The 24,140-nt window shown below is 55.4% G+C and overlaps 1 protein-coding gene and 1 long non-coding RNA gene across 4 annotated transcripts; both read right to left on the reverse strand.

Moving 5' to 3' along the window:
- Positions 1-1,441: 1,441 nt before the first annotated feature.
- LOC148118745 (uncharacterized) lies at positions 1,442-4,244 on the reverse strand. Its single transcript, XR_015735881.1, has 2 exons — positions 3,643-4,244; positions 1,442-3,554 (listed from the first exon to the last, which is right to left on the reverse strand). It is a non-coding gene; the product is annotated as an uncharacterized LOC148118745 (long non-coding RNA).
- A 1,228-nt stretch (positions 4,245-5,472) lies between these two features.
- Positions 5,473-22,159, reverse strand: Rtn4rl2 (reticulon 4 receptor like 2). Of its 3 annotated transcripts, none has more exons than XM_087900107.1 (3): positions 21,627-22,159; positions 15,195-15,676; positions 5,473-6,846 (listed from the first exon to the last, which is right to left on the reverse strand). In XM_087900107.1, exons 1-3 carry the CDS (start codon positions 21,655-21,657, stop codon positions 6,097-6,099), a joined length of 1,263 nt encoding a protein of 420 aa, XP_087756233.1. In that variant the 5' UTR covers positions 21,658-22,159; the 3' UTR covers positions 5,473-6,096. The 3 variants fall into 3 exon arrangements, with proteins under 3 accessions (XP_087756233.1, XP_087756234.1, XP_085537008.1); XM_087900108.1 differs by lacking the exon at positions 21,627-22,159 and adding an exon at positions 21,241-21,455; XM_085680882.2 differs by lacking the exon at positions 21,627-22,159 and adding an exon at positions 18,352-18,845.
- Between the last annotated feature and the right edge of the window lie 1,981 nt (positions 22,160-24,140).

Genomic DNA, 24,140 nt, shown 5'->3' on the forward strand with positions numbered 1-24,140 from the left:
CGCTAATGAAGGCGAGCACAGGAAGCCTAGTGTGTGGGCGCGCGCGCGGTCCTCAGTGTGCCCAGCAGGCGGCGCTGCGTGTTTGCGGGTGGGCAAATTGCGGGGTGGCAAATCCCAGGAGGGGAACCCCAGACCACTGAGCTCAAATCCACGCTCTGGCACCCGGGACTCGGTTTTCCTACCTCTGTCTGTTCTGCTTTTTCCCCGAGGTCTCCTCCACGCCTTCCCCAGATCCTCAGCTTTAAGCATTCTCCCTTTAGTTCTACGGACCCTCTCGGTAGAAGAAGGGGGACCCCCACAGTTACCCTGCCCAGTTGAGCTAGGGGTTGAATGAGACATGGAGGCTGACATGTGAACCTTCTAGGAGAGGGCTATCACCATTCTCCCACCCTCGGGGATGGGGGAGTTTGAGGAGGGGGCTGGGTAAGGGCGGAAGCAAGCTAGAGCTGTGTTTGCCGCTGCGCTGCCTACAGGAACAGATGGCTGGGGAGGGGAGAGGGTGCCTTGCCGGGAGGAGGGGTGCGGGGGCCGCAGGATGAGGAACGAGGAATTTCGACGCCCCGAGTCTCCCGGGAGAAGTCCCCCTCCTCATGCCTTCCCAGAAAGAGGGGCGGGCGAACTCCTGTCGTTTTCCCGAGGAACACCGGCCTCTGGCCCGCCCTTTGCACAGTCAGCCGCCTAGGGGCGCGTCCCGGGCTCGCTGTCTCGTACGAAGGGACAGGCCAGAGGCCAACGAGAGCCGCCCGGGTCTCAAGGGTTAATGGAGCTGCGATCCGAGGGACTAGGGGGCGGCAGGAAGCGGGCTCCGGGTTGGGAGCGAGTTCAGGGATCGCAAACAACTCCAGGAAAACGTGTTAATTGGAACTTTATGCAGATGAGTTGGAACTGGGGGCTGGGGAAGGCCGGAGAGAACAGGTCAGAAGGATGCTGGACACAGCCGAGTTCCTGCGGGTGCAGAGGTTAGGGAGGTGGCACATGCGGACCCGCATCTTCCTGAGACGCACCCTATAGAGGCTCACAGGTCTTGGGGTGTGACACGCTTGCTCTCAGGCCTTTCTCTCCAGAAAGCTAGTGAGAGGTCTCTGTGTTTATCTCACAGAGGCCAGTGGGTCCAGCAGAGTTTCAGGAGGCCGTGAAGAAGAGTGGGTGGGCACACCTTGCATGGCTTTTCCCAGTCTCATCTTGACCATGTCCCACCCCCATCCAATATGGGTCCCTCTTTCTCCATTCGTCATACTATCAATTTTGGGTTTTTTTTTTCCTTTTCTTTGCCTTCCTCCCTCCCTCCCTCCCTTCCTTCCTTTCTACAGGACCTACCTCACTTTGTAGCTCAGGTTAGCCTGGAACTCCCTATATAGGCGGAACTGGCCTTGAACTCACGGCTATCCTCTTGCCCAGCCACCCCAGTGCTGGGATTACAGGAAATAACCGTCGCTCAGGCTGACATTCTCCACCTTTTATTCGTCCCCACTGTCCTCCACACGTAATTCCCATCCACAGCTCCCACCAAGGGTGTGTGTTTGGGGAGGAGTGCCAGCCTTCCTTTGCATGGCCCTGTCTGTTCCCCTCCTTCCTCCCACCCTCAGGAAGATGACTCTCAGACTTGAGAGCACTTACAGACTTTCTCCACTTGATAAAAATGCAAATTCCTGGACCACCAGCTATCCGATTCAGCAGCGGTTGAGGGGCCCAGAAACTGTCTTCTCACTATCAGATAGAGAGGCCCTTATTTTTAGAATCACCGTGCAAGCGCTGAATGGGCTGGGAAAATGGGGGCCCATTTCCTCTTACTGCGTCCTGTGTTGCCCTCCCCTCCCCCACTGTGGTGGTCTCTTTCTGGTGTGGTGGGTGCATGGAAGGAAAAAGAAAGGGTGGAGGCAATGGGAAGGGGGTCCCCTTTCCTGTGCCCACCCTCAGGGGTTCTCTCCCCCTGCCCCACTTCCCACCCTCTCTGTAGCTTCTCTGCTGTTTACTTTTTGCTCAGCCAGCCTTGCCCACTTCCAATCTCCTTCTCTCTTCTCATCTGTAGTCCTTGAGAGAATTTCGAGGTTCGGGCTATTTGGAGTTGACTGGGGACACCAGAAACAATTAGAGTCCAGAGAGAGAGAGAGAGAGAGAGAGAGAGAGAGAGAGAAGAAGAGAAGAGAAGAGAAGAGAAGAGAAGAGAGAGAGAGAGAGAGAGAGAGAGAGAGAGATTCTTTTGTCAGAGGAGAGGAGACAGGACTAGTGTGGCCATGTTAGGAACTTGTTCTCCACTACAACTCAGTTAAGTCAGGGACTCTTTGTGTCCTCCTTCCCTTCCCCCCGGATGTCCAAACCAACAGTACCAACAATAAGAACAATAAAAAAAGATATCAGGAGAATTTGCCAAGATCACATAGCTTGGAAATGGGAGAACAAGCGGATCTCCCAACCTTCTCCAAACCTCTTCCCTGAGCATAGTTGCCCCAGAACCCCCTCCGTCGTCCATGCCCCAGAGCAGAGGGATGGAGAAGGGCATCTTGGACAAACAAAAGGAGATGGACTCTCAGGTTTCAGGACATCTGACAGGTTTGGCTGGAAGCATTAATAATTCATAGAGAAACCTGACCCCAGCAGGACCTTGGGCCTGCCACCTGGACTGTCCCTGCTTTAGTGGCCTCTCAGAGTTTGTTGACCAACTTTCCCTTCTGAAGAGTCCTGGAAACCCCGTCTTCATGTTTTTATAGAGGAGCTTTCTCACAGATTAGAAATCTAAAGCGGGGAGCCAGCTGCTCGGAAAACTGGGCTGAAAACACCCTCACCCCCCACTCTGGGTGTAGAACCTGAGAGGCTTAAGGGCTTACAAAGCTTGTCATCTGGCGTCCTGCTATTTCTCTCCCCAGGAGACTGCTTGCTCAGTCTGCAGTTTGCGATGACAAAACCTGCCTGTGCTTCCCACGATGGCCAGTAGGGGGCAGCCGTCCTCTGAACTATTTCATCATCTCTGTACTTTGAAGGACAGGAAAGAGCTCTGGCTACCCGTAGGGAGGCAGGCTTGGCCTTGAAGAAGGGCTCTAAAGTCTGGGATCTGAGAACAGCAGGGAGGAGTTTCCTAGTTTGGAGGCGTTGAAGGGACTTTAGGCAGCATTCAAAATAGATTTCTGGGTTTCTAGCGTACCAATTTCTGGGTTTCTAGCGTACCAAACCAGGTGGCCAGGTGGCCAGAAACATTCAAGCGTTAGAGTGAAGGCTGGCTGGTGGCCATTGAGGGCGGAGGCTTGAATAGCAGATGTTTCTTGACAGTGAAACCCCTCGGGTGCCTGGGTAAAGTGTTTTACTTTGAATCTGAAGGCAGTGGGGAGCCACCATAGGTTGCCGAGTGACCCAGTAAGGAGATCCGCAGTGTGGCCAGATGAGTCTGGTCGCCGTGGGTAGGCTGGGTGGGAGTCAGGGAGACCGAGAGCAGAGAAAGCAGAGTAGAGATGGCCGCCATTTTCTTCTACATTCCAGGCACGAGGTAACGAGGAGCCGCCGTCAGCAGGAGGTGGCACGGAAGAAGAGCGTGGCCAGGGGCCAGGAGGGGGACTTGGGAACTGAATAGATATAGGAGATTAGAGAAAGGAGGAGCTAACGACATTGGGTGTCTGAAAAATGAAGCATGCAGAATGGGGACACACTCACGGGATGTGGGAGGTGAATGGCCTTTTGTTTCTTTCGGGAGTTAGGAGAGTCACGGACAGGTCCATTCCCGAACACTCTGGACTCAGTTTCCTCATCCGGACATTGGAGGGGGCTGGAAAACATGCCTTTGCCCGTCTTGTCTATTCTGGAGTGTGGTACTCAGAGCTGTCAATCTGCGTTGTTTGGGGAGACTGGGGACCAGAGCTTGTGAGATTGCTGGGAGTGGGGTCCTGGGTGAGAGGGTGTGGGTACACGTCCATGTATGGGGTGCATCTGCCTGTTTGTGGGACCCATGGGTGGCTGGTGTGCTTGCACGTGCCACAAAGCTCCATTTTGTGTGTGCACGTATGCATGTGTGCGTGTGTGTGTGTGTGTGTGTGCGCGTGAGCTGAAGGGTGTGAGTGTGCACGTGATGGGCGTCCCTTGTTCTGTCTGGGCTGCCAGTGGCTGCGGTGGGGGCCAGTGGGGAGCAGCATTGCTCTAGGCTCCTTCCTGAGGCTCTCTCTCGCTGTTCTGAAATAGCATCTGGACCGAAGGTCCATGAATATTTCACAACGATAATTCTGTGACCTGGACAGCCTGCCTCTGATTTACCAGCACACTCCCCTCCCCCGCCCTGGCCCAGAAGCCCCTCCTCCAACTTCCCCAGCTCATATCTCCCCTTCCCCCTCCACCTTACCTCCAGGCCCAGTTCCAACCCCACTCATGAACTTCCTCAAAGCCGGACCTTGTAAGACCCCAGCTCAGAGCTCTCCAGTTCTGTCTGACTGACCTCTGCTCCCACAAGCCCCTCAACCATTTCACATTCCTATCCAAAGTCCATCTGCTACAGGCCGAGGATACGGATTCCTGCCTGCTCTACTCCCTCTTCTCAGCATCCTGGGACATCACTGGTCAGTTATAGGATTCCAGTGGCAGCTCCCAGGTCCCTCCTATCCTGCCATTCCCACCTCCCAGGCTACAAACTCAACTCTGGATCCTTAATCAATTCCATCTGATGAGACTCAGGCTAAGGTTCATAGATAGCTCGACTCCCTCCTCCTCCCCCCCCTTACCTACTCTAGAGAGGGAGTTTCTAGCAATGATCCAATGTAAGACACCCCAACTTGAAACTTTTGTCCCTTGATCACCTTAACCCTCTTAGTCTCTCCCTAATCTGCTCAGAGAAGGCTTGACTTGATCCACCCATGAATGCTTTTTCCTCACAGGCACAAAGGGTTAAAGACCTGGTGGCCCTGATGGTCTGTGGGGGCTTTGAGAACAGCTAGATCTGCTGACTACTTCACAGGGGTGGTCAACAAAGAGGGCAAACACAAGCTGGGATCTAGTCCTGGGTTCTGCTCTTAAAGCTTTTGTGGTGCGATTGTGTTTGCCCAGGAAGCTGTGCCTTTTCAAGATAGGCCCAAAGCCGTGGTTAGCTAGTGGGGCCCGGGGATGTCTAAGTTATGCCTCCTTTCTGGGAAACGTGGAAGCTTTCTTTCATGAAGGCCACTTAGCCAAGCTGGTGGCCACCTCCAGACTTAGACCGTTCAGCAGCCAAACCCTTCAGGGCTGGTGGTAGCTGCTTCTCTTGGGCAAACTGGTGCCATTAGCACACACCCTTAACAGACAGGGTAACTCAAGAAACGGAAGCCTGGGGAGGAGCAGAATGACCTTGAGGCATAAGTCACCCACCAAGTCCTTGCCGCAGAAGGACTGATGGTCTGATCCTGATCCTGGTGGCCTGAGATAGTTCTTCCTGGTCTAGCCCTCCAGCCCTTAAACACTCACAATTCCAAGTCCTACCTCTGTTTTTGGGGTCTTGAGGAGGGGGAAAAAACTTACAGGAGATAAAATAATAGAACTTTTTAATAAATTTTCCCCCAAACAACTTCTTTTGATCTTCACCACACAGGGGCCATGGTGGAGAGGAAACTCTCCGGGCACCCTAAAAAGTGTTCTGGGTAGACTTAGGAGAAAAGTTATTCCTCCAGGTGTCAGGAGGCTGAAGGACAAGCATGGTCCAGGAGCAGCCTGGGCCTTGCTGAGGCAACCCTCCCAAGGTCCGGGGGAGGAAGGGAGGCTCCCTGGGGAGCTTTCAAAGGCTCTGCTGGTGGAAGGTGCTCTGTAGACAAAAGCCCCTCCAGTCCACTGTGGGGCCCTGGAGAGAGGAGCAATGGCTGCCTGGGGTGCCCCGCCCCAGTCTTGGGATTTGGGGGGAAAAAGAGTTAATGGCTAGAATCAGGACGAAAGGGGCCGAGCCACCTTAAACACCGTCTTAGGGGCTGCCATTGAACAGCCCAGAAGGCAAATGAGACAGCGTGGTCCCCGGGAAGAAAAGGAGCGAGGGGGCCTGGGGAAGGCGCCGCAAAGGCCGGCCGCAAACAAGGGGCGAAGAGGATGGAGCCGCAGCTCGGTGGGGCAGAGAAGGGGTGCGGGGCGAAGGCCGCGGCCTCTGCCGTCTGAGCACCGCAGTCAGAGGTGATGGGGCGCCAGGAGCAAGAGGCAGAGCAGCGGGGTGCGCAGCCCGGCCGAGAGCGCGGGGCCACGCGAGTCCGCGGGCGCCTGGCACGCGGCCCCGGGACACGTCTGCTCGCCCCGCTGGTCCTCGCCGCCGTAGCCGCCCCAGTAGTCGTCCTCGGTGGGCGCGTCCCCGCCCTGGCGCCCCCTCGAGTCCTCGGCGGGCAGGTCTCGGTAGAGCGTGGACGGGTCTGCGGGGGGCGCGCCCGCCTCGGCCACGCCGTACAGGTGGTTGGAGGAGCTGTTGCCGCGGGCGCGGCTGCCCGGGCGCGTGGGCGTGGGCGGCGGGCACGCCTGGAAGTCGGCCTCGCGCAGCGCGCGCAGGTCCCGGCCCTGGCGCTCAGGTGGGGTGGCGCAGGTCACGTCGGAGCTGGACACCCGCGCGCGCTGGAACCAGGCCCAGAGCGGCCGAGCGCGGCAGTCGCACGCCCAGGGGTTAGCGTTGAGCCGCAGGAACTCGAGCGCCGGCAGGTCGGCCAGCGCCTCTCCCGGCAGCGAGGCCAGGCTGTTGTTGAACAAGTAGAGGATGGTGAGGCGGCTGAGGCCGCGGAAGGCCGCGCGGTGCACGCCCTGCAGCCGGTTCCCGTGCAGCAGCAGCCGGTCCAGGTTGCCCAGGCCGCGGAACACGTGCTCCGTGAGCAGCCGCAGGCGGTTCCCGTGCAGGAAGAGGTGGCTCAGGTTAGCCAGGTCCGCGAACAAGTCATCCTGCGTGGGGAGGGGGGTGGAAACAGAAGAGAGTGGTCTGAGACAGGTTTGGGGACTCTGCTCCAGGACCTGGGGGGAGGGTAAGAAAAGCACAATGGCAGGGTGGAGTACTGTGAAGAGTGGGATGGGCTTCACGTTCATGTTTTTGAGACAGGAGCTCATGCATTGCAGCGATGGAACCAAGAGAATCTTCTAAATTCCTGCCACACCTCTTGATTTCTGAGATTTCGGGTTTTATGCGGTACTGGGGATCAAACTCAGGGTTTCAGACATGCTAGGCAACTCTTTATCAACTAATTCTGAGGGCTGAGTTTGAAACATGTATCATCTAATCTATTTCCTATGGAAAAAGCTGTACAATTGAGAGAGGTCAGTGGGTTCCTTTTGCCCAGGGCCCCAAGGGGCTGAATCCAGCACAACAATGCCAGACAAGAACTCTGTCCCTGAGCTACAGCCACATCTCCCTGTGTACATTTTTTTTTTTTTAGATAGAATTTCACCGAGTTGCCCAGACTGACTTTGAACTTACTGCAAACAGTGGATCTTCAACTAGCCATCCTGTGCGATTAGCTCTCAGTAACACAAAACCTAGTTATGTTAGTGGGCCTTTAAATATACTTGTTTATTTAATCTCTCTCTCTCTCTCTCTCTCTCTCTCTCTCTCTCTCTCTCTCGTGTGTGTGTGTGTGTGTGTGTGTGTTTACATCGTGTGAATTGGCGATAACCACCTATCTGACAAGCTGTCTTTCTTGCCTTTCTAGGTGAACCTAGAGCCTATCAAGAGGACAGTCGATACTAGCCGTCACACACACAGGGACAGTGGCATCCCCCCTGTCTCATTCTAAACTTCAGGGTGTATCCTAACCCCTTTCAGGTTTCAGGACCTCCCCAGTGCTTGCCATTCGGCAGGGGTGGGGTAGGCCCAGAACAAGTCTGCCTTTTCTGTGTCAGTGATGAGGTCGCCTGAAGACCGTGCTTGGAGCTTGAGAGTTAGATCCCAGGTCTGTCATGAACTGTGATGCCTGGGAAGAGCCACTGTCTTTCTGTTTCTCAGTTTTTTCCTCTGTAAAATGTGGAAGTTAGTGGGGCCAGCACGTATTGAGATGCCTGGGATAGTCAGGCGGTGGTGGCGCACGCCTTTAATTCCTGCACTCGGGGAGGCAGAGGCAGGTGGATCTCTGAGTTTGAGGCCACCCTGGTCTACAGAGTGAGTTCCAGGACAGCCAGGGCTACACAGAGAAACCCTACCTTGGAAAAGAAGAAGGAGGAGGAGGAGGAGAAGATGCTTGGGATAAGGTTTTCACATAGGCAGACAGACACTGTGTGAATTAGCCATGTTTGTGAAGCTGGCCAAGCCCCGGTACCTCCTCAAAGCAGGCCTTCTCCTCTGAAAACTGGAAATGAGTGTCCCTAGCTCTTAAGTCTGTTCTGAGGACCAGTGAACAGAGTTCACAGAAGGTTCATGGGGCTGGAGTGCTGGGTACAATTCTTGCATATAGAGGTTTTGTTCAGGGGTGAAGCCCACAGGCTCAGGACTTAAAAGCACCCACGCAAGCCCCAGCTTTTCCTTTTCCTCTGCTGGTTAACCTCACACAGTCTCTGTTCCCTTAGTATGTATCCTTAGAAGGTTCTTAAATAGTCGGGAGGTGGTGGCTCACGCCCTTAATTCCAGCACTTGGGAGGCAGAGGCAGGCAAATCCCTGTGAGTTCAAGGCCACACTGGTCTACAGAGCTAGTTCCAGGACAGCCAGGCCTACACAGAGAAACCCTGTCTCAAAACTCCCCCCCACCCCAAGTGTTTTTAAATATACTAAAGGAGGGTTAGATGTTCCAATGCTGTTGAGGGTACAGCACTTGATAGAGGCATAGTCAGCCATCCATAATTCACGGTTGTCATGACAGCAGGGGCTCATTTAGAATTCCATCCCATCCATTTTCCTCTAAGGGAGGGTTTCTTTGGGGACTGGAAGTTCCACCAGGGTCTGAGTTCTTCAGGGGATCATTGTCTAGCGCTCCACACCCCAGACTTAGCGCAAAGGCCAGAAGAGGTAGAAGTCCCTGATGCCCTGTATCATTGTCCCTCCTATGGTGTCAGGGACAGGGCCTGTGAAGTCATGTTAGAACTGGCAGAACCTTGGGATTAAGGCTCAGAAGGTATGGTATGGCCATGGCGGGGTGCTCTGCATTTTAACCAGCGTACCAGAGAATTTTCGGTGGTCCGCTGGTGCGGGGCTGTAGTTCAGTTGTAGAGTTTGCCTACATGTTTAAGGCCCTGAATTGGATCATCCCCCCACCCCTACACATATGCAGTGTGGTTTGGGAGCTACCCAGTGTCCACCCATCAGAAGTGAAGGGTTAAGTGTAGAAAGAGCCACACCCCCCATTCCCGTCACCCCACATGCCTCGCGGCGCTCCCCAAATGGCCCTGGTCAGCAGATCCCAGGTGATCAGGTTAAACAGAACAGGAGCATACTCTCTGCTGAAGCCGGTTCACCCTGGCCTGCTCCCCAGCTCTGGCTCTCTCCCACGCCCCCAGTGCCTGGGGAGATGCTTCCTTCCTCATGCTACCTGGGCACCTGGTCGAAGGTCTCAGGAAGGGGAGTATGCGGAGTCCCAGCCCAAACCCACAGCCTCCACCTTCCTGTGTTCCTGCGTGTTCGCACCTCTTCCCATATGCCTTCCGCCCTCTCCACTACAGGAACCGCGTCTGCCAAGAGCCCTTCTCTTGGCCACGTTGAGATCAGCCCTCAAGCTCCCTACTACCTCTGACACCAGCACAGCGCTCTCCACCCTCGGATGCCCCCACCCTGAGTGCCTGCCTGCTGTGGTCCCTAGCTGACCTGCTCACCCCCAGCCTCAGCCTTGCCGTATGCTCCTCCTTTCCTGTCCTGCCCAGAGGGTGCTCTGAGTCCTTCCGCTTAACCCTTTCCTTGGGGCTTCTCTTCCCAGAGTGTCAGCAGTAGCAGGACGCACCCAGAGATGTGGGGCTACAAGATCAGTGTGTGGACGCAGGAGAGAGTGACAATGGGGCTCTAGAGGAGAGGACATTCCAGGGAACCCAGATTTTTCTTTTAAACCACAGCCCAATTTTGTATTCTAGCCTCTTCTCCTCTCTGTGCCTTGGCTAAAAGTCTCGCTCCTCGCCCCCTCTGAGCATTAACCTTGGGGTCCATTCCCTTCCCCCACCCCAAGTTGTAGCCACTTCCTGGGCTGCAGCTCTCAAATCCGGTCCTTCCTCTCTCCACCATTAAAACTTTTCTCTGTGCATTAATGAGCTCTTGACTTTCACAGCCCTGACCCCTCCCCCACCACCTTCTCGCCCGCCCCCTCCCTCTGGGTTAGGAGGGGGCGGGCTAAAGTCATCCCTCTCTTCCATTTCAAAAACCACATTTCCCTCGCCTCCCGCCTGGCCGGTTCACAGCTCTCTGTATCCATTTGGAATCTAAATGCAGCATCCCTGAGCTCCTCAGCCTTGCTGAGAGCATCCTGTTCTTAACCTTGCCTTCCTCCTCCAACCTTCCAGCCCCTGGCCTTGGTACCGATCTCATCAATATCCCAGGCTGTGCGACCTTGGACAGCTCCAGGCACTTCTCTGGGCCTCTGGGACTCTGAGCGACTGATCCTTCGGGTCCCCCAAGCCTTTGATAATTTTGACTCAGTGAGCCTGGGAGTTGATCTCACTCATTCAGCAAAGCTGTTCCGCGTGTGCACTCTGCCTTGGGCACCCCCGCTCGTGGTGCTTGCCCATCCATGGTAGGTGTCACAATCATTGGCGTCAGCAGGTGATTTGCCAAGTTCTCATTGAATGCCAAGTCCTGTGTGGCACAGATCCTGATAGTATCTTAATCATCAACACTCCCGAGGCAGATGCTGTGATCCTTCTCTCTCTGGAGACTGAGAGAGAGGGGCTCAGAGAAGGGAACCATTTGCTGAGGGTCCAACAGCTAACACGGGCATGAACTCCAGCAGCAAGACTCCCAACACCTGTGCTGCAGAGCCTAACACGCCCGGACCAGTTCTCCCCTGGCAGCTCCACAATTGGTGAAGTCACCGCTGTCAGTGACTCCCACCCAACTCTGTATTCTTTCCCTTTAGTTCCCACAGCACCTCCCACCCTGAGCAACAGGCCACAACGTCTCTCTCATAGGTGGGTCCCTGAGGCCACGGCAAATGGGAAAGGGCTTAGATTAGAACTCCGACCTGCCAGTAAACATGAAGCAAGCCACAGCAGTAACTAAGGGAGGGATGCCGCTTTACCATCTGGCCCCCCTCCAGCAGAGCAGGGATACTGTTTACATTCAATCCATTCACCCTGGAATCCCTGGCACCCTGCTTGCTGCCTGCCTGGCATGCAGTAGGTGCTCAGTAAGGAGTCTGCTGGTGAATGAACCGGCCTGGCACAGTGCCTAGCCCTCAGCAGACATGCCATGAGAACCACCACCGTTTTTCGTGTGCACCAGCCACAGCCTATCAGAGCCGTCTTCAGAGCTCCCCTCTGGGGCAGGCTGGGCTCCATCCTGGGTCACACCTGCTCCCCGAGGATCTCACCGAGCCACGTGTTTCCTCACCTGCGTGTGGCATCTCCTAGCCTAGTTCTATCAGGCACTTCACAGACAGGCTGTGCTGTCTCCTTTCTCTATAAAGGGCCGGGTGTGAAGAGGCTTCCTTCCCATGACACCCGATGTTGCCCAGGTCAAGATTGTTTTCTAGTTCAGAACACCCCAAGGGTCACCTTGAGCTTAGGTGACCCCAGGAACAGATTGCCGTCTGTGGCCTGAGGGTCGGCAGTTATTTATTTACTTATTTGCTTTCAAGGTAGGGTTTCTCTGTGTAGCCTTAGCAGTCCCGGAATTCTTGAACTCACAGAGATCCACCTGCCTCCACCTCCCTAGTGCTGGGGTTAAAGGCGTGTGCACCACCACTGCCTGGCAAAAGTAATTTATTAAACCCTAGGCGATGTACTCTACACATTAACTTACTAGCATCTCACAGTCTGTCTTTGTGGACGGCACCATTTTCATGGCTCCCCACTAGGAAGAGGAGAGGGAGGCTTGGAGAAGGGAGGCACCTTCCCTAATGCTAATGATGAGTAGCTGTAGCTTCTACATGTTGATAAGTGTTGGCATACATATGCAGAAGGACATCCCACATCAGATAAGGAGATCAGGGTCTTAGGAGTAGCCACTGATACGGAGTCAAGGCCAGCAAGTTGGCTCAGTAGGTAAAGGTGTCTGCCACTGTGGTGACTTGAATGTAATTGGACCCCATAATCTCATAAGGAGTGGCACTATTAGGAGGTGTGACTTTATTGGAGTGTGTCACTATGGGGTGGGCTTTGAGGTTACTGCCAGTGTCTCAACTGACTTCCTGTTGCCTGCAAGATGTAGGACTCTCAGCTGCTTCTCCAGCACCATGTCTGCTTGCACACTGCCATACTCCCTACCGTGATGATAATGGACTGAACCTCTGACCTGTAAGCCAGCTACTCCAATGAAATATCTTCCTTTACAAGAGTTGCTGTGGTCACGGTGTCGCTTCACAACAACAGAAAACTGAACTAAGACAGCCACCAAGCCTGACAACCTGGGTTCCTCAGTTGGGACCTAGCTGGAAGGCGAGAACCGACTCCCCCAAGGCGCCCTCTGACATCCACTTGCACACCACGGCACATGCACGTACACCCACCTTCCCCATGAGTATAAAAAAATGTAACTTAAAAATGAAGAGCAAAGGCCAAGTGTCTTTAACCAGAAAATCTGAAACCCCCCCCCCAATCTAACTAAAATCCAAAACTCTCAGAGGTACAGCAACATGTTACCACAAGTAGGGAATTCTCTACCATGAAATGTGTTTCCCGGTCAGAATTATGAAGTTGTATGAAGTTTTCTTCAGGCTGTGAGCCCAGGTGTGTAAGAGACATGGATGAACTATGTGGACAAGCGTGTAGGAGGTATGGGTCCTGTCTCCACGATAACTCATCATGTGTATGCAGATCCTCCGAAGTCTGAAACAGACACACCTGATCCCCAACACTTTGGGTCAGGTGCTCAGCCTGTCATAATCACAGTACTTCTGTTCTGGAGTACAGCCTCTGCTCAATTCCCTTCATTTTAATACCGATGCACATTATAGGTAGATAAACATCGCTAAGGTGCCAATTTAGGGATGTGGAAAATAGTTTATCTGAAGCCACACACAGAGGCTGAGAAGCGCTTTTAAAATCGAACCCACAGGGGATGCGGCTCAGTTGGTAGAATGGTTGCCTAGCCTACACCAAGACCAAGGTTCCATCTGCAGCCCTGTACAAACCAGGCATGTTGGTACAGGTCTGTAATCCCAGCACTCAGGAATCAGGGGTGGGAGGATTTAAGAAGTTCAAGGTCAGGACTGGAGAGATGGCGCCAAGGTTAAGAACACTGGCTGCTCTTCTAGTACCTGGGTTTGATTCCTAAGCACCCACATGGCCACTCACAACCACAGGAAACGAACCCCAGCTCCAGGGAATCTGGCTTCCTCTGACGGGCACAGATGAACATGTAGGCAAACACCCATAACATATAAAAATAAATCTACAACAGCAACAAGCCGACGGCAAACCAGCAAACACACTAGCCCAAACCCCTAGCCCACTCAACTGTATTTCAGGGTACCAGCCCTCTAAGGTATGGTCGTACTAGGTAGGTCAAGTGTCAGCTCCCACTTGGCTGTGGAGTCTCAGTTCCATTCTGTGTCCCTTCTAGCCTTGTCTGTCCCTGCTGCCAGGGGCTCAGCTTGGTGGGGAGCCCAGTAAGTCCCCAATCATAGGGACTTTATGTCCCACAAATCCTTAGGGTCCCCAGTGTGCACATTGTGGTGAAAACCTCTGCCTCCAGACGCCTGTAGGCTTGAGAGGGAGAGGCAGAGTGCACGCCGTAACCATGTGGTTCTCGGCAACTTTAGGAAGAAGAGAAATGGGAGGTGTGTTGGATCCTATCCATGGCCTCACAATAATTTTTAGAGCTGACCCAGATCTCTAAGATGAAGTTCAAGCTGGGGCACTTCACCGAGACCAATGTTAAATAAAGTTCATTTTAAAACACACGGCATTTTAACGAGCATTTATATAGCCCTTGTATATGCCAAGCGCTATTCTAAGTGGACACTACAAATTATTCATGCATTTAGTGTTTACAAAATCCCTGGGCGACGGATGCTCACACTACTCCCACTTCACAGAGAGGAAAACTGAGGCCCATGTTTGACAGTGCCACATGCTTGCTTCGCCTTGGGCCCAATACAATGTGTGCTTACTGTATGCCTGCTGAATCAATCGCCATCAGCCAACAATAATGAGACATGTCATGCTGGTCACTATGCCGTTTCCTGCCCCTCTCTCCATCTAAACACCATTTCCAAGGTTGCTGTCCTTCTAGAACGGCTTCCCATGGATGCTCAACACATGGATAAATTATCAGCACTTATTGCTATTATCAGGAACGTCGGCTGGGACTGATTTTCCAACCCACAGACGGAGGACCTGTGGGTACCAAGGCCTGGATACGGAGAAGGTCCTCTGAGCTCAAGTAGGGGAGTGCTCCCCTCTAGCCAGAGGCTGTGCTGCTAGGAAACATGGTCCTTCTGAGTGGTTGTTTTTGAGGGTGTGTGACTACTTCCCGGAGAAAGGAGATGTGAGGGTTTGACTGCCAGACAGTGAGCATAACGACAATAATAAATAATAATTAGATCAATAATAATAATAACAGCAAATAACAATTATTCTATTCCTTCCATTTCTCTTTCTCCAGAGCATCCATTTCTCCGCTGTGTTTTACCTGAGACAGCGTTTTACCTGAGACAATAGGCTCGAGGGACGGGATCTACAGAGGGCAAGGCTTTCCTTTGTGTTACTACCCAGCGATCAGAGAAGAGTGTGACTTCAGGAGACAGGCCCCTCCCTGGCAATGACTCCACCCTTTGTCCAGCTCGCCTGGGAAGTGGGAGAACGTGGGGGTGGATGGGAAAAGATCATGCGAAGGCCTTTGGGCTGCGGCTCTCGGGGAAAGGAGAGATACACAGACATTGTGGGGTGTGCTGAGTGGGTGCGTGAAGGGAGACAGACAGAAGAGGCAGAGGAAGACATATGGGGAGCAAGTCAGGAGACAGGCAGGACAAATGGGGGTTACAGAGAGAGGTACAGAGAGAGGGGCAAGCGGGGTTATTGATGGGGTGGACGAACACAGAGAAAGGAGACAGAGACACAGGTAGGTGGACGTGGCTAGGCGGGTCCAGAGAGAGAGAGAGAGAGAGAGAGAGAGAGAGAGAGAGAGAGAGAGGTGAAAGAGGCCCGGGGAGGTGGTTGGTTGGCTCACCTGTAGGTGGAGCAGGCTGTTCTCCTGGAGGTAGAGGTACTGTAGGCTGACCAGGCCTCGGAAAATGTTGCCGGGCAGGCTGCTGAGCTGGCAGCGGTACAGGTGTAGCGACTGCAGGCGCTCCAGGCCCTGGAAGGTGTCGGGCTCTAGGGAGCGAAGGTGCCGGTTGTCACCGAGGTCCAGTTCCTCTAGGGCCTGCAGATGGCGGAAGGTGCCAGGGTAGATGGTGGAGAGGTTGTTGGAGAAGAGCCACAGGGTGAGCAGGCTGGGCCCGAAGGTGCCTGGCCGCAGGGAGCGGATGAGGTTGTTCTGTAGGAAGAGTCGCTGTGTGCTGGGTGGCAGGGACAGCGGCACCGAGGAGAAGTTGTTGGCCTGGCAGCTCACGGTGGGCGGGGATGAGTAGCAGGTGCAGAGCATAGGGCAGCTGGGAGTCACCAGAGGGAAGGCCAGGAATGTCAGCAGGAGGCAGGCCGAGGCAGGACCTGTGGGGGAGCACAGGGAAGGCTCACTGGGTGCTTGGTCAGGGGTCTAGATGCAGCCTAACAGGCTCAAGAGGCTGAGTCGCCTCCCATGGCTCTCCATTTGAGGTGTGCAAACCTCATTTTCTTTTTCTTTCTTTCCCTTTCCTTTGTGTGTGTGTGTGGTGTGTGTGAGAGCGAGCGAGCGAGAGAGAGAGAGAGAGAGAGAGAGAGAGAGAGAGAGAGAGGGTCTCATGTAACCCTGGTTGCCCTCAAACTAATGTTTACCTGAGGATGACCCTGAACTTCTGATCCCCCTGCCTCCACCTTCCTAGTGCTGAGATTACAGTGCTGTGCACCATGCCTAGCTGATGCTGTGCCTGAGGCCAAACCCAAGGCCTTGTGCATGCTGGGACAAGCGAGCACTCTGCCAATTCAGCCGCCATCCCAATCTTCAAATCTTATAGTTTGTTAAGAATGAATGCCTGTGTTTCTCTACTGTATCAAAGAGTGAAGGGTTTCTCTCTCTCTCTCTCTCTCTCTCTCTCTCTCTCTCTCTCTCTCTCTCTCTCTCTCTCTCCCAAGACAGGGTCTCTCTGTGTAACAGTCCTGGCTGTCCTGGAACGCTCTCTGTAGACCACGCTGGCCTTGAACTCACAGAGATCAGCCTGCCTCTGCCTCCCAAGTGCTGGCCTGTGCCACCTGGTGGTGAGGGTGACCTCAATGGAGCAGATAAAAGTGGAACCAGTTTTTGCCCACTTCCCTCTGTCAGGGCTCCCAGGAGGCCTCTGAAGTTTCCTTGGGGAGCTTTGCCTAGGACACGAGGAGGGCTTTGTAGACAGCACTGAGATGTGTCTAAAGTTATTCAGGGAACAGGTGTCTTTCCTTCCCGTCTGTTTTCATTGCTGTGTTTGACCTTGTGCAGAGTTAGGGTCAAAAGTCAAAGGGTCAGGGTTTCCTCTGCTTTGTGCTGAAGCAGGGCTGGGGATTCTTAGGGACGGGGATGGCTCTTCTCAGGGTGTTAAACTACAGCCCTGCCTTCTCTCCAGCAGATGCCAGCAGCACCCTGCCCCCCAGTTATGACAATCAAAATGTCTCTAGACATTGCCAAATGTCCTCTGGGAGCAAAACCAGCCCACTCGAGAAAACTAGATACTAACTTGAAGCTGTCTGTGTCTAGAAGGCCTGTGGGTGTCCTGGTGACCCACACCCTCCTCCCTCTTCTCCCTGAAGGCCTTGGAAGAACCCTAGCCTTTTCCACCTGGGAAGTGGCTGGAGGGTGGGGCTGCAGAGTCAACTCTCATTCAAAATCTTCTTCAAAGCCTTTGTTTTGGGGGTTTGATTGTGGGCTAATCTTCTTAGGATACAGACTGGAAAGCTGGTGCAGGGGACTAAGGTGTTGAGAATGGGTGCCTGTGTTTCCCTGCCCCACCAAGGAACAAGGTAGCCCCTCCTACCTGCTTCCCTACCCTCTACTCCTCAATGCCACAGATAGAGGTTCCTGTTGGTAGACCTTAGTTCTAGTAACTAAGTTGTAGCAGGGTTTTCAGAGAGCCTGAGACATTCCTGGGAATCTTTGCCTAGGGAGAGGTGAACCATTCCCTCGGCCCAGGCAGTCAGAGGTGGGAAGGCCTGGTGGGAAGGCCTGGTTTAGGGTGTCCCCATGGTTCAGGGAGTGGGTAGTTGAGAGGTGGGTAACTTTTAGTGCCAGATCTGTAAGGCTGCGTGCGAACTGAGGTTTGAATGCGTCCTGACGTAGCTGTGTGTATGGAGGTGTGCCTGTGATCTGGGGGGACAGCGTGAGACAGGTGCTCACTACTGAAGGTGCAGCGCCACCTGGTAGGCAACGTGTGTCAGGCATGCACCCCTGGGGAGCTCCACGCTGGTGCAGACTGGAGTACCCTGGAGTCCGGGTGCTCCCTAGCTCTTCACTTTGGGGCGCATCCCAAAGCCACCCAGCCCGCTTGTGTGTGTCACTGGCCCCTCCTGCAGCGCGAGCGAGCGAGCGAGCAAGCAAGCGTGTGCTGGCGGTCCTCCGCGTGTGTGAGTGCCGGGCCCCGTGCGTGTGTAGGCTGGGTGTGATGTAATATTCAGTGACACAGCGCGGCTGTTCCATTCGTTCACACCACCTCCGCGTTTCTCGGTCCTTCTCACCCCTCCCCCGTGCGGCGGTTCACGATTACTTTTCTCCTCCTGAGTTTTTTCAGAGCCACGTGGGGTGGAGGAGCACGTCTCTCACCCTTGATCTTAACCAGGGAGGAGTGGGGTGTGGGAGTCCAGTGGTAGACCCTGGGTGGGCTTCCTGAGCACTGAGGACTGGGGCTTAGAACTGGAGATTTTGGAGCTGTGTGAATCCTACGGAGACAGACGGCAATTTGGATCTCCGGGAAGGCAAACAACTTACCCAAGGTCACACACTAAAGTGGTGCAGGACAAGGGCCAGAAAGAGACTGGCCTGGTGTCCAGCAGGGCATTCCTCTTTCTGTCACCCACTGAGCTCTGCCTCTCCAAGGGCTTTACACCAAAGGAAGCCAAATCCTCCTCTGATCCCCTAATCCCACCCCCATCCACAAGCTCACTAGGGTGTGAGCTGCACAGCTCTCAGCCTTCCCACCCCCCCAGGATTACCGGGCTCTTCTACCAGCCTCCATGCCTGACTGACTACTTTCCCAGGATAGAGAGCAGAAAGGGTTACAAACCCAGAAGGCCACAGGTTCAGAGGACTGCTCCCTCGGCCTCAGGGGTCCTCTTCCAGGCTGAGGTCAAGCTCATCAGGGGGCTGGCAAGTTCCCCCTTCCTTCTTGCCCCAACTTCCTGTTTGGCTCCTCACTCTTTCCAGTGGTCCCTCTCCTCTTTGCTCTGCCGGCCTCCCGGCTGCCCCCCTCCACACTCCGCTTCCCTCCGCCTCAGCGGTATTCCCTGCAGGCCCTTTGAGGAGGGACCCAGTGTGTGGTGGGGTGCTCCACGGCGGCTGCTGCGTAACAGTGACTCTGTTGCCATTTCTGGCCCTCACTGTCGCGCAAAGCAGCTGTAACCCAAGGAGCTTCATCCATAATTCAGGTTGTGGCTCTCTCACTGGAGGCAGGGGGGGAGAGCGAGGGGGGCTCTAGGCTTCTCTGCCCCCAGGCTGGGTTGGAGTGGGCACTCCAGGCAGAGGCAAAGTAGGGGGCTGGGAGAGCACCTTTCCCTCCCTCCCCTCTCCCTACCCTGCTCCTTGTGCCATTTTCTTTCTCCCACGTCCCCCCCCCAGCCGCTTTTCACACGCCTCTTCACAGCCATCCAGGCCCCCCCCCCAGGACCACAGCCATTTTCTAGGTTCCCCTATGCATGTCCTGGGCAGGCACAGTGTGTCAGAGGTGGCTGGGGGATCCTCAGCCACTCTAGAATAAGTCACTGTGAGACAGAAAACATCACCCAGGACTGGAAAGCAGTGAAGTTGGCTTCTGGTTGGGTCGAGCCCTTTCTGCCCTCAGAATCCTGGCTTCTCCCCTCCCCTGTAGTGAAGGGAGAGGGAAGTCTTTTCTCCCTCACCCTCTGCTCATCCCTTCTTCTAAAGTCAGCAGGCGAACAGTGTGTGGGACCAGAGAAGGACTCGACCTGTTGTTGTGCCTACTGCACACCAACACTCTACTTGCTTGTGCAGGCTGCCTTCTCTATCCAGAGACCCCCCAACCTGTCATGACCCCTGGGGAGATCCATAGTACATAGGTCCCAACCTTCTTAGGAAGGGTGGGAGACTTCACTGTGCAGCCCCAAGTGTAACGTGAGATCCAGAGCAGCAGGCACAGGCGCAGGACTGTGGTCACAGGGTGCACTCAGACTTTTCTTGCAGAGCCCCTTCCCCCACCACACCCCCTGGATGTGAGCCTGTGGCCTAGAGGCAAAGGGACTGTAGTGTAGGCACCCTGCTCATATGCTCAGGCCTGGGACGCTCACAGTGCTAGCCCTTTGGCTGTTCAGGGTCGAGCGGGAAAGGGGCCTAGGCTCTCTCTATAGAGCTCCACTCCTGGGCTCCAGGCTCTGGTTATTCTAGAGCACAGCACAATTGGGAGTCAGAAGGAGGTGGCCTATGACCCCAGGCGTAGCCACATCAGGCCACAGGAGGGAGTGGAGAGAGCCACAACATGATATTGATCCTGGAAGGCTAAGGTAACCAGAGCCAAAAGGCTCCATTCACCAAAGGATCACGCTCAGGGCCCAAGGGCTGCCAGACCTTGGAATACCCAGGTTCTGAGATGAAGATCTCAGCCTGTGCCAACCGCTAGGACAGAGGCTCCTGGGGATAAGAAACTTGAAGCCTGTGTGTGTGTGTGTGTGTGTGTGTGTGTGTGTGTGTGTGTGTGTTGGGGGGAGTCCAAGGCAGGAACCAGACTGCACCATAATGGGGCACAGATACCCCAGGAAAAGTCGACAGGCCTCTGTCTCTAGAAGTAGGGTACAGGGTCCCAAATACAAGCATCATCTCCACACTTGACACACTGCCTCCGTGAAGAGCCAGGGGCCTGCCCAGCAGATGCTGAGGGGGCAGAGGCTGGGGGGGGGCTTAGGAGTGGCATGGGGGCGATGGCATACCAGTGACGCAGGGGCCTGGGGAGGCACTGATGCAGGTGACTGGAGGGTTTGAAGCTGCTGCTTCACTCTGTCTGAAACAGCTTCTCACGCTGCCAGAATGTAACACCCCAAAATAAGCAGCCACTGTGGGGCGGCAGGATCCGACGTCGGGGCTTGGAGATATAAATGGCAGCCCAGGTGCCCACCCCGAGGAGGCTGCCACCTCCCCCCCCCCCCACAAAGTCCTCAGCCTCCTTCTCTTACAGCAGCCCCAGACCCTGAGCTCAAGGTCCCCTGGACTAGCCCACCAGCCACTCCCTGAGAGAAGGGGTAGAACAGGCAGGCGCTTGAGAATGGAAGGTTTTCCCACGTGGAAGTGGTTATCAGGAGCCTCTTTGTCTCTTCCCTGGGCACCTCCTTGCTCCTCTTCTTTCTCCATCTCTGGCTTCTAATGACACCCCGAGCCTTCTCTAATCACTCTACCCTGTAGGGATCCGGGCCCCCAATCCTGGTGACCATTTTCCCCGTGTCTGACCCCTTCCATCTATCCTCTATCACCAGCTTCCGCTGGCTTCTAGGCTTCTCAATCCCTTTCCAGTCCAGTCTCCCAGAGGCCCGGTCCTCACCCTTCCGGTTATCTCCCCGGCCCCGCGCCCCACTAGCTTTCCATCCTAGTCTTTACATTTCTCTCCTGAACTGGTCCCCTTCTCCTCTCTCTTCCTTGGTCCTCCCCTGGACCCTGGTTCCCTCTAAGCTTTCCTGTCGTCTAACCTTTATTGCTCCTCCCGCCCCGCCCCTCCCCCATCCCGCCCCCACCTCCTCTTTCTCACCCCCCACCTCTCTAGACACTTTTCTCATCTTGACTCCCCTCCTCCCTCCGACCCCTACCCTCCCCGCCCCCAGTCTCCAGCCCACACCCTTGGCTGTCACTCAACGCACGGCACTAACCTTCTAGACCCTCCATCTGTCCGATCAGGCAGGGCCATGGGGAAATCGCACTCTCTGCCCCCTACCTTCCCAGATAGCCCCCTACCCACATGGCTTGTCTTCCCAGGTGACTGGAAAGTGCTGAGACACCGGGCACTAGGAGTTGCTGAGTCGGCGCTTCCCCAGCCGGCTCGAGTCCTCGGCGTCCCCCGGAGCAGGTGGAGCCGGGACAGCGGAACCCGAGCCTCTTTCTCCTCCTCCCAGCCTGCTCGCTCTGCCCTCCGCGTCGCCCCTTGGTCACGAGCTCCCCGCACACTCCCGCAGGCTCCAAGCCCAGTGCCCTCCTGCGGCTGGCAGCTATGGGGGCGGAGGCGCGGCTCCCGCGCTAAGCGGTTTTTTTGCTCCCAGCCCACCCCACCCCCTTCACTGCCCCACCCGCATGCCCAAGGAGAGGGGCGCCCCTCTCTAGGGTCCTCCAGCCGGACGATGTCCCTACCTTGCAGCAGGCGCCGGAGCCCGGGCAGCATCTTGTCTCGACGCTCGGAGGAGGGGGCGGCGTGGGGGAGGGCTCTCCCACTCGCCCCCTTATCCCGCCGGACAGACGGCGGGGACTCCGCGGGGCTCCGGAAGGACCCGAGGAGTCCCCGGGCTACGTTGCCGGGCTGCGGAGCTCTACCCTGCGCCCCCCGGACTACGTGCCTCCGAAGGAGCCATCGGCCCCGACGGGACGGGGCGGGGCACGACGGGGTAGAGAGGGCTGGGTTGGTCCTGGACACCTGGTGTCCGCGCCCCCTAGGCAGTGCGGCCCGGCAGGGAGTCGGTTAGTCTGTCGGTCCGTGCACCCCGGCTGCTCTCCGAGGAAGAGTGGGGACAGCGAAGAAGCGCTCCCCCCCCCCCATTCCCGCACTCGCTGGCTCCTCCCTCGCTTCCCGGCTGGCCGGTTTAACCCTTTGCTGGCTACTGGGAGGCGGGAGTGGTTCTCCTTCTAGCCCACTCCTCTGGCCCCCTCCCAACCTGGGGAGACCCGGAAGGCTGTGTTCCCATATCCTCCGCGGCGCCATGCCTTTAGAGAAATCCCTTCTTGGTGTGTGTGTGTGTGTGTGTGTGTGTGTGTGTGTGTGTGTGCGTGCGCGCGCAGTAGTGTTAAGGAAACCCCCACCCCCCGCCCCCATGGACTTGTCCGAGATTGGGGTTTCTTCTCCCAACTTTCCCAGAAAATACACGGATTCTTGAGTAGTTTCCCCGCTCAGCGCCCCTCCTCCTGCCCTGTCCCTTGCGATCGCTTGTGTCCCCCTAGAAAAACTTCGGTTCTCAGACTCCGAGCCCTGCTTGTGCAGTTACAGGAGCAGTGTGTATAGGAGTTTGTGTGAACAAGTGTATAGGCACGTGACCCCCCACTGCGCGCAGTCACTGGGGCAGGTGTAGCTTGAGTGCTGCCTTTTTATCCCTGTCGGGGAGCAGCGCGCGCTGGTTTCTGCGCTGGTGGACCGCACTAGAGGGCTGTGTGAAATTTTGCGCGCGCGAGTTTGGGATGGAAGGCGAAGGATATATGTACTCAGGTGTGTTGTATGCACCTTAAAAGCTTTTACTAATGGGTGTAAGTTTGGGCGCGCGTGCGGTGTGTGTGTGTGCGTGCGCGCGCGCGCGTATGTGTGTGTGTACTTACGTGATATGCCCCAACGGGGATCTCATCATCTCGCCAGAGGGCAGAAGAGGACCCCAAAGTAAGATTGTTAGTTTCAAAGAAACGTCTTCCCTTTTTACAGAGGGATGGAAAGGAGCCCTAGACACCTCTAGTGGCCTCTTTGCGGGCAGTATTAGTCAAAGCCTGACCTAAGCGCCTTCTTTTAAAGGCCAGCCCACGGTGCCTAGTTTTTTGAGAGCCACTAGGGTGAAGGATAGTTGAGGGAGCCGCTTAGGGGACCGTCGCCAAGCGGCGCGCAGGGTTGGGATTGCTGCAGTGGTGCGTACTGCGGGTCCCTGGGTCATCTGAACGCAACCGGACCCTGTCGGTGACAGCTTGGCCGCTTCTGTGAGCGGAGCCTAGGAACCCTTAGTTCGGGCATTTGGCTCCTCCTTTCGTGTCTGTGCCAGGGGTCAACGCTGTGCACGGCATACAGTCGGCGCTTTATAAATACTAGTCTCATTCTTCTCATTCATTCCTTGCTCCTTTTATAATCTGTCATTCTTCTCTCGTACTCATTCGATTCCTCTCATTTTCTCCCCCAACCCTTATTCATATTTTACGATTCCCTATCTCTATTCTCTCTCTCACTTCCCCTCCCTTACTTTCCAGATCTGTCCTTTTCTCTCCAAATATGTGTATGCCTTCTTCTGTTTCTTTGCCTGTCTTTGTCACCTGCCTTCCTTCCTTCCTTCCTTCCTTCCTTCCTTCCTTCCTTCCTTCCTTCCTTTCTTCCTTTCTTCCTTTCTTCTTGACTCGCAGCCTTTCGGCCTCTCCGGGTCTGCATGCCTTTCGTCGCCCCTCCTTTGACTTGCTTCCCTTCCCCCTTTTCATCTTGTTCCTGGGCAGCATTATGGTGGTAGTGGCTCTCCTCAGCCTTCTTGCACCTCACGCGCTGAGGTGCCCCCTGCTGGGCCTATCTTTTGTTACAGCGCTACCAGCCTAGCAGTCCCTGAGTTTTCTCTCCTGCTTTTCTCATTTCCAGGTCAGGTAGAAACAAAAAGGGGCTTATCTGGGCCCCCTGTCCCTCTTCTGTAAGGCCGCAATAGGGCCCTGCGTTTCCCTGGGTCCCACTCGGCGCAGGGCCCGCGCCTGAGGTGGGGGTAGCGCTGGAGGGGGCGGCGGGGAGGGAGTGTTGGGGGTAGCAGGGTGGGATTTGGCGTCCTTCCCCGGAATGAGCCGCGGCACAATCTGTCGCTGGGTTTGTTTGCCGAGCTGCCTCCGGAGCGCAATGGGGCTGGCTCCCGGGGAGCGAAATATCACAAGATGCGGAGACAGACGCTGAGGGGCGGGTGGGCGGCGGGCTGACTCAGGTGTGCTTCATCG

This window comes from Myodes glareolus, chromosome 21, assembly GCF_982192425.1.
Source record: "Myodes glareolus chromosome 21, mMyoGla1.1, whole genome shotgun sequence".
Taxonomy (NCBI): Eukaryota; Metazoa; Chordata; class Mammalia; order Rodentia; family Cricetidae; genus Myodes; species Myodes glareolus.